We start from the raw sequence: 9946 nt of genomic DNA on the forward strand, positions 1-9946 counted from the left end.
ATAGTTATACGTTAGGGCATCAAATGGACTCCGAACGCGATGAAATTTGACAGGCGGTCTACCTACACTAAAAAAAGACCGCACGCCAACTTTCAACCCATTCCAAGAACATTTTCCGACCACTTATAAAATACTATTTCAGACATGCCGCGGGCGCGTGCAAGTGTGTCTGGACTTAGAACGGACAACGGACGAAACTGGGGGAACTCGGACGAATGCAAGTTTCGAAAACATGCAAATGCAATGCGGATGATGACATGGCAAGATGCAACACGCAAGCGAATGACAAGGCAACAACAGCGAATAACCGGAGGACACCTAGCGCATCAGTCTCGGGGCGTCACAATTAGGCACCGCAGCCGTCGTGTGCCCTTGCCGTCTTTGTCGCCCATCTGCTTCTGATCTCCCTGCTTTGCCGCTCACGATCGGATTTCTACGACGACTCAGCGATGCAACCTACTTCATTGCTTCCCCCAAGATCATGTTAACACACTACACTATACTAATCTCTCTCAGTTCTCATCTCGTAGTAGTGTTGAAATTATACATTAGACTTTAGTTGTTTTGTTTTCCGATTTGATATGCTATGGAGAAATCATCCCTTGATGTGTCCTAGAAATTACCGTGATGCAAATTATCTTGTATGAGTTCCTATTGTGATTCAAAAAAAAATCTATGAGGACCTTACACAGAACACAAACAATATAGCTAATTCTGAAATTGAAATTCAACTATGGGGAGGCAAAATGCTGTCAAACACTATTACAATTAATTTGTTTCTAAGTCGGCTACTTATAAAATTGAAATTCCTCAACCATAAGGACGAAAAATGCTACCAAACATCATTAAGATTAATTTATCTTCTAAGCCAGTTGCTTCAAATTCTTGTACTGAAATTGTTATTAAGGCTTATGTGCAAGGTCTCAACCTTGTTCTCTAGAATTATCTTTTGCACTGGATTTTTTTTATCTACTTAGCTTGGCCCCCCTATACCCAAATCCTGGCTCCGCCCGTGCCCAAACTCGTCTGTCAAGTCACACCACCACGCATCAGCACACCATCCCCAGCTCCACATTGACTTGCCCTCGGCTCCTCCACGGCGCTCCTTCGCCCCTCCTTGTCATCGCATCCTCCACAAACTCTAGAAGCTCTACATCGTCACCGCTCACGTCCTCCACAAACTCTAGAAGCCCTACATCGTCACCGTGTCATCCCATAAGATGTCTCCGCTCCAGTGTCGACACCTCTTGCCTCAGAGCGCCTCCACCCTAGTCTAGAAATGGCTCTCCCACCTCATCGATTTTGTGAATGACGGTGGAATGATGACGCGGATGGAGAGAGATAGAAACAACCACGCACTCATTGTTGGATCTCACGTGTTGGTGTAATTTAGGGGATGCCACTTGAATTGGAAGCCAAATTTGAGAGCTGAAGACGAAGTATGGTCGACCATTCATTTCCGGCTACCGATGGAAATGACTCTAGGCCTAGAATTTTCGGCGGTTGTTTTGGCGCCCGAATCCCACATCTTCTTCTCAGAAACCCGCGCGACGGCCTCCCCATTCCTTGCCCGTCCGATCTCCTCCCCTCGCGGCGTCATCCTCTCATCAGCACCGTCCATTCGCCCGCTTGCCCCCCTGTCAAGTCCCCACCAATCGCCGCTTCTCTCCCCACCCCATCCCGTCTTCCTCGTCTCCGCCGGCCGCCGTCGCCTCTTCTCCCCCCCACTCCGGCAGGAAACAAGAAGGGGGAGAGCGCGAGGAGATGCAGCCCAAGATCAACACGTTCTTCAAGCGCCAGGCCACGGGGCCGGATCAGAACAGGTTCTTCTTCTCTTTCCCCGCTTGAAGCCGATCACTGCTCGTACCAAATCTCGCCGGTTCCGAGCCTAGCCTCACAATTGATGCATCTTGGAAGTATTCTGCACCGAATTGGTGCCTTCCAGATTCACCCTTGGACTGATCCGTGTCGATTGTTTTGGGCAGCGAAGCGGCGGAGGCGAAGAGGCCCAAGAGCTGCGGCGACGGCAAGGTCCTCAACAAGAAGAGGAACTACGGGCAGTTCCACCTGGAGCTGGGGCAGCCTGATTTCCTCCTCCATATGTGCGCGGTCTGCGGCATGATGTACGCCCGCGGCAACGACGAGGACGAGAAGGTCCACAGGGCATACCACAAGGGCTACTCCGAGGGCGTCCCGTTCAAGGTTCATTAGGCCCCGCTTGTTCTTTTGTGAATTGCAGTGCCATTACCCTTGTTTCTTGTGTTTCTATGGGTGAAGAGTTTCTGACCGACGAAATGTAGGGTTGGCGCAAGGAAACCGTGGTTATGAGGTCCGAGGGCGGTGACCGGATAATTCTAGCAAGCGGTGAAAATTCCTGTATACGGAACAGCAAGGTAATTGGCCAAACTCGCTTTGTTATGTTCTGATGCATGCCTTTCTGAAGAAATTCAGACTGTAAGTTTGCTGATAGCTGTAATCTGTGTGCATGCGTCCGTGCTTACTGCTGAAAGCCTGAACCACTTCACAACCAGTCCACATTTTGACATTAGAAACCCAGATGCAAATTGCACAGATGTTGAGATTTAGGATGCAAACCATTTAACATCATGTACACATTTCAGGTTCAGGAGGTGATCAAAGTGGTGGAGAAGGAGCTGGGGTTTGGTGAAGGCCAGCTCCTTCATAAGCTCTGCAAGGTAGTAAGTCACAGTCGTAATTCCCGTGTATATAAGATATAACAGCATAAATGCAATATGCTGTGTTACTGAAGAAAGAACATCTCTGTTGCATAGGTGTATCTGTTTGTATCTGGTGGGAGGATAGCGGGATGTCTAGTTGCCGAACAGATAAAAGCAGCACACAAAGTTATTCCAAGCTCTGCATCGGAAAACCGAAGCAATTTGCCGGACAGTAAAACTGAATCAGCACAGGCAAACCATACATTGGAGTTTGGGAAAATAAGCTTCAAGAGGGAAGTCTTGCGGCGGCATAATCACCCCGACAAGAGCAAAGAAGAGTGCCAGGGCCCTGGCGCCATAGTCTGCGAAGAAGAAGCTGTGCCCGCGCTATGCGGATTCCGGGCAATCTGGGTGGTGCCATCACACAGAAGAAAGGGAATAGCATCGCAGCTAGTGGATGCAGCACGGTATTTTCTCTAGGCCCTTTCCGTGCAGCTTCCTCATGCCTTGAAAACTCATCACTGTCAAACATGCACCATTCTCCTTAACAAGGGGACATGATAGCATGATGTGTCAAATTTTCACCAGATTGCATTCATTCTTGCTAGACTAGCTGTGACTGATATCACCCTGCAAAGATAGATCGCTGGTTTATCGAGCTTGCCTCCCCTTTCCTGACGACGTTGCTTCCGTTGATCTCCTGCAGGAAAAGCTTCTGTGAAGGCGGCATGTTGGGGATCGCACAGTGTGCTTTCACGCCACCAACCTCTGAAGGGAAGGAGCTAGCGTCGAGATACTGCAAGACCAGTGCGTTCTTAGTGTACAGAGATGGAGATGTATAGAGAGGTGCTCCCAAAATTAGAAACCAAGTGTTGAACAGTTGCAAAAGTCAGTCATGCTGAATACTTGACACATAAACAGGGCACATTCTGCTCTTAGCCTCTTACAGTGCCGAGGTCGTCATGTTTTTCTTCCTTTAGCAAAGATAGGCGAATGCTGTTAAAGGCTACTGTATTTTATTATCAAGTTTGTCAATATAGCTGACTCTTAGTTGGTCCATGTTTTTTTATGTTTCTCTCCTCCAGCGCCTCTTTGACGAGGTGCACACCGGTACTGCTCAGCTCGACGGCGTGTATAGGGCCTATGTGGTCCTCCCCAAGGGCGACGACATCCCCTCGCCGGGAGTGTTCGGGCCGGTTTCATTTAAGAATGGCGAGGTGAAGATCCAATTTATAGGTACAAAAGGGGAAGTGGAAATGGACCCCTCAAGGTTAAATTTCAGAAAAGGAATATTTCAGGAAAAGATCAATATTGGATCCATGGGAAACGTGTTGTCGTTTCAAGCAATGACCCTAAACCATACAAAGATGACAAGGGTGAATGCAATCCTAGAAAGAGCAAACGGATGGGCAGTCCAGATCCATAAATTTACAACCGCAAATATTAATGAGGATACACTTGTTAGTTTGTACTCCCTCCGTTCCCGAATATAAGTCTTTCTAGAGATTTCAACAAGTGACTACATATGGAGCAAAGTGAATGAATCTACACTTTAAAACATGTCTACATACATCCGTATGTTGTAGTCCAGTGGAGATGTCTAAAAAAACTTAGGCCTCTTTTGGTTCATAGGATAGGATTATCATAGGAATAGGAATCTTGTAGGAAATGAGATGACATGTATCTCAAATCCTATGAGTAGGAATAGGAAACAAGATGTCATTTGGTTGACACCAAAGGAATTTTTCCATTGAGTCTAGGCTCTTTTTTATTTTCCTATGAAATGTGGAGGATAGGAACCAATCCTATGTAGGAATAGGAATCCATTCCTATGAACCAAAGGGCTCTAAAGGAAAAAATCCTATAAGAATCCTATCCTCTAGAATTCCTATGAAATTCCTCTAAACCAAAGGAGGCCTTATATTTAGGAACGGAGGGAGTAGGATACTTTGGTCAATATGTGGGCTTATTCGGTTTGGAGGATTTCATAACGTAGGAATTAGGACTAGTATAGGAATTTTATAGGATGACACTTCCATCCTAAAGAATTGACTCGCCTCGTTCCTACGCGTAAAATGAGCTTTGAGTGGATGTGCAATTTCCTCCAAAAACACAGGAAATGAACAGTATTCCTATGAAATTCCTATACACATTTCTTACAAACCGAACACATCTACAGAAAATTTTCCTCCGGGATCCTTGTTCCTATATGTTTTCTATGAAAATCCTCTAAACCGAATAGGCCAGAATTGGTACATGAACCAGTTCTGCTAATATCGTGTGACCTCATGAATTCAGATTATCCAATCGGCCGTTATCAGCTGCCTTGATTTACCAAGTTGAGGCAGGATTTTGCTGCAACATGATTATCACGGGATGAATATAAGCTACGAGATTAGACCAGATGGAAAGCTTCATCACATACATAGAGATGAATGACACGACTTCGCGGAGAAAATACAACACTGATATTGGTACCATTGTGTTCTAATTGTCGGTTATGATGAAAACGAGGGATGCATGTCAATTTGGTTACATGAGGGTCAGTCATGTTTAGACGATTGTAGAGAAAAATAGCAGTAGGCAAACACAACCAGAGTCGCTTGAATTCTCATATATTTCATAAAGAAAAAAGAACCGCACAAATATAACATATTTCATAAAGAAAAAAGAACCGCACAAATATAACATTTAATCGCCAGTGATTGCGTTATCCAAGGGTTGGCTGATCTAAAATGCTTGTGTAACACGAACTTGAACAAAAGCTCAATAGATACATCATATTCTAATGTTTCCTGCTGATGGGCCGTGGATGGCAGCAGCTGCGTACTCATCAACTTCTGCTTTCGTCAGCGATGGCCTTAGCGACCTTATTGCAGCCTCAAAGTGAGCCTTGTGTATTGAACTGGCTGACAGGTCTTCCCTCAGTGCCGCCATTCCTGCTTCCCTGCACAGGCCTTCGAGATCAGCACCGGTGAACAGCTCGGTGCGCTCCGCTATCTCCCCAAGGTCCACATCCTCTCCCAACTTCATCTTCCGTGTATGGATGCGTAGTATCTCATGCCTGCCTTGCGCATCTGGCGGTGGAACGTACAACACCTGCAGTCCAAGAAAGTTATGGTGGCTGCAGATGTGCATGCTATAGAGGGACACAGAGACAGGGGGGTACCATATCAAAACGCCCAGGACGGAGAAGAGCCGCATCGATCGCCTTGGGACGATTAGTAGCAGCCAAAACAATAATCCCCTACAACATATATCAAGATAGCCTTTTATTACAAAGCGAAGTAGGGATTCAGTAGAATTAAGTTGAAAACTATCAGCAAGCTAAGATGTACCGTAGCCAGTTCTAAACCATCCATTTCAGTCAACAAAGTTGATAGGAGTCTTTCTCCTACTGTGGCATTGCCACTGTCCCCACTAGGACCAGTTCTGCAAGATCACACAAGTGCCAACCTAAGTTATTTCGTTGCAAAACTAGCATCTCGACGGACAGTCAGTACTCGGTTGCAGAAAAGAAAAGATTCACAAGTGCACAACTGAAGTTCACATAAATCTCGGTTCTGGTCCTGATAAACAAAATTCAGGAACAGTTTCTAAGAACATATGTTAACACTCTTAATTCCTATTTTTTTAAATCCACCTGTGAGATACACACGGAATACAACAAGTTTCTTCATTGATCTGCACCATATCAGATGCAAGTTTCTAGATCAGATAGTTGCAAAAGGATAGAAAAGTATATATCAGTTCTCATAAGAGTTCTATACAAGTTCTCTTTTACTAATTTTGCACATCACATAATGTAGATCTTAAGCGTTTATGTTTGATACTCCCTCCGTTCACTTTTATAAGTCGTTTCAGACAACTGAAATTGACCTGTTTTGCATGCCGTCTGAAATGTCTACAAGGCCTTGTAAAAGTGAACAGAGGGAGTATTTAAGACACAGGGATCTCATACCTTTTAGGGGCGATTGCATCAGCCTCATCAAAGAATATGATGCTTGGAGAAGACAGACGTGCCCTCTGAAATGTTCTTCGCAACAAAGCTTCACCTTCTCCAACATATTTCGAGTATAGTTCTGCACCACTGGTCAACAAAATATTTTAAAACCTAGATGACCTTCGATGAGGTGTACATCTTGAACAGAAGGTGGCTACGCGGAGCTTTTCTATTCATTAGTTTAAGCTTACGCACACTGCAGGATAGCAAACATATTACTCCCTCTGTAAACTAATATAAGAGCGTTTAGATCACTACTTTAGTATTCTAAACGCTCTTATATTAGTTTACGGAGGGAGTACAACTAAATCAGCAATACTCCTATTAATAAACCAGCTTGATGTCATATACTCATAAGAAGTGATTTTTTTTTCATGTTTTTGTGCCCAGAAAAACTTCATGTTTTTTCCGTCCTCTATATCTGGGATTAGTTGGACCCAGCTTGATTAGAAATGTATAGACTCGTGATTTGATTCAAACAATGTACACGGTAATCGATCGTTCTATGACAAACCTCAAAGAAAAGAAAGAAGCTTGGGCAGCATGTGCTGCAGCCTTGGCAAGGGTAGTCTTGGAGCACCCTGGAGGACCATGCAAAAGCACACCACGAACTGGTGATATCCCCAGTCTTGCAAAGGCAGTGGCATGCTTGATGGGCCACTCAACAGCTTGCTGAAGCTTTTTCTGCAGCATAGGGACAATCGTCATCACAACATGTTTGTATTATATGATAGGGATCCCTATATGATAAGAAAGCCTAAAGCAAAACATATCTCACCTTTAGATCTTTCAAACCTCCTATATCATCCCATGAAACAGTTGGAGCTTCTTTAGTTACCCCTCTTATCATGCTTGCTTTGATCTGAGATTTCGCAGACTCCCAATCTTCCATGAGTAGTGTGAGCACCTTCCCATTCTCGGATGAGTTTGACAATCTCCGATAAGCAAGTCTGGCAGCTTCTCGACACAGAGCTTCTAGATCAGCACCAACATAACCATTGCACCATCCAGCGATAATTTGAAGATCAACATTTTCATCAAGATGCAGATTTTTGGAATAAAGCTACAAAAATAAGGCCTATTAGACTTCAAGCAAATTCGTCATATCAGTTCATAGATTCAGACAATGCAGGTTTTGCAGCGTTATGTTACAAACATTTTAGGCTCGGTACAAAAAATATCAAGCAGTGGCAAGTGATCTCAGTTTTATGCAGGCATCCTAGGGCATGTATCCAAAAGCATAGCACTTTGCAGATTTAACCATACAACTGGAGTAATAAGCAGAATGCAATGTAGAAGTCATCACAGAGATAGATAAGAAGAAATCAATATTGACCCAAATAGTAAGTTTATGCTACCTTAAGAATCTGCAGCCTTTCTTCTACCGTAGGAACAGTGACCTCTATCTCTGAGTCAAAACGTCCTGGCCTTCTCAATGCTGGATCGATGGCATCCACCCTACACATGACGAGACAAGATATTGTTTCAGTAGAACTATTTTTCATGAGATGATATATAGACTACAACCAGTGTCCTATTGGAGAGGTTTTAAGCATGGCAGTTAAAGCAGCAATTACAATCCTCCAACTGGCATTTCTAACCTGTTAGTTGACGCGACAACAACTACGTGAGGAAGCTTCTTCGACGATTTCTTATTTCCATCCATCAGAGTTAGCAGCTGACCAACAATGCGGGATTCTTGCTCTCTCCTGTGAGAAGCACAATGAGAAAAACAGATTTGGGCAAGCACCAAAAATGATAACATGATAAACATACCTACTGTTACGGCGTGGACATATAGCATCCAGTTCATCGATGAAAATAATGGCCGGTCTGCCCTGTGACGCCTGAGAGTACGCTTCAGAGAAAGCTTCACGCAGGAACTTCTCACCCTCTCCAGCATGAGCTTTATGCACAGAATACGTACTGTAAAGACAGGCAGATTAGAGCACTTAATGATGATGCCCAAATACACACTGAGAAACAAATGGTACTCCTATTTGGCAGATTAAGGCTAAAATTGTAGGTATGGATGCCATCAAGCTGAGGTAGTACTTGATCATTGTCAGGTGGGCACTGCATTCTCGAACGATGGCTTGAACCAGGCTTGTCTGACAAGAAGAACAAGAATCAATCCTAAGAACCACACTGGTCACCATTTGTAGAACGATCTAAGACATGCCAATGCTAATGCAGTACCTTTCCTGTCCCAGGGGGGCCGTAGAGCAGCAATCCTCTGGGCCACTGTGGACGCAAGCACACACAACACAAGGAGCACAAATTGGTCAAAGAAGGCTCGTCAGACGATGAAATTGGTGGGGTTGAAGAGAAGGGGACAGGAGGTAGCACCTTAAGCCCGAGCAGGCGGGACTGGCGAGCGTAGAGGAAGGGATAAATCACGAGCTCCCGGAGAGCCTGGAGGGCCATACGGTTCCCGGCGACAGCCTCCTCCGCTCGCCAACGTGCAACCGGCTCGCCGTCCTCCCCATTAGCGCCGCCTCTGCTCCGTGCGGCCATTACCTCGCCCATTACGCTTATTTCAGTGCTCTCCGAGACCAGCGTGGGGGACGCCAAGTGACGGTAAGCCGCGCCGGCTACGGAGAGTCTCAGTGAATCGCCGGAGCAGCGAGCGAGAGCCCGGGATAAACCCTGGTGAGCCCTAGGATGCTGCAGGCACTGTTGGCTCACGCGCGTGGAGCAGCGACGGTGCTCGCAGGGATGGAAAGGAGGGGACTCTCGCCGCGGGGAGGTCCACGCGCCGCCCTCGCCTTTGCTGCGGTCGCTGCCACCGAGAAGAGCAGGCGGAGGCGCACGGGAGAGGAGGCCAAGGACGTGAGGAGGGTGAAGGGCGGCCGCGGCGGCGGCGTCGCTCGGAGAGGAGCGGGTGGAACGGCGATGGCGGGCCAGCAAGCCCAGCTCTCGTCTTAGCGGTAAAAGATGGGCCGGCCTTGTGCGGCACATCTACCAAGTTGCTCCCACTTCTTCCTATTATCTTAGCATGCAGACCGTCATCTAGCCACCTGAGCAATTTCCACCCATGTCACTTCATCTCTTTGAATATTTTCTCCACGTTCACAGGTAGCATCACTTGCTGGCATATTTCCGCTGAAAGTTATTTACATGGACGTGGCTTCAGTTACTGGCTTACTGCTATTACAACCCACAAGAGGCATGTAATGCTACGAGTTGCCCCTTCATATTCCACAATCCCCCCCCCCCCCCCTCTTTTGACTTCCGTTCCTCGACCAACCGAAGCGGAAGCAAA

At 46.0% G+C, this 9946-nt stretch overlaps 2 protein-coding genes across 2 annotated transcripts; one reads left to right on the plus strand and one right to left on the minus strand.

The window, feature by feature from the left end:
* Positions 1–1566: 1566 nt before the first annotated feature.
* On the plus strand, positions 1567–3737 carry LOC123185672 (protein CHROMOSOME TRANSMISSION FIDELITY 7). Its single transcript, XM_044597514.1, has 6 exons — positions 1567–1823; positions 1986–2202; positions 2301–2393; positions 2622–2696; positions 2793–3145; positions 3385–3737. Exons 1-6 carry the CDS (start codon positions 1765–1767, stop codon positions 3518–3520), a joined length of 933 nt encoding a protein of 310 aa, XP_044453449.1. The 5' UTR covers positions 1567–1764; the 3' UTR covers positions 3521–3737.
* Positions 3738–5276: 1539 nt separating this feature from the next.
* LOC123189670 (cell division control protein 48 homolog B) lies at positions 5277–9634 on the minus strand. The gene is made up of 12 exons (XM_044602138.1): positions 9031–9634; positions 8881–8925; positions 8737–8792; positions 8458–8607; positions 8283–8390; positions 8040–8139; positions 7460–7744; positions 7196–7365; positions 6640–6768; positions 6017–6110; positions 5848–5925; positions 5277–5777 (listed from the first exon to the last, which is right to left on the minus strand). Exons 1-12 carry the CDS (start codon positions 9208–9210, stop codon positions 5457–5459), a joined length of 1716 nt encoding a protein of 571 aa, XP_044458073.1. The 5' UTR covers positions 9211–9634; the 3' UTR covers positions 5277–5456.
* Between the last annotated feature and the right edge of the window lie 312 nt (positions 9635–9946).

The sequence above is a fragment of the Triticum aestivum genome, chromosome 2A, assembly GCF_018294505.1.
Source record: "Triticum aestivum cultivar Chinese Spring chromosome 2A, IWGSC CS RefSeq v2.1, whole genome shotgun sequence".
Taxonomy (NCBI): domain Eukaryota; kingdom Viridiplantae; phylum Streptophyta; class Magnoliopsida; order Poales; family Poaceae; genus Triticum; species Triticum aestivum.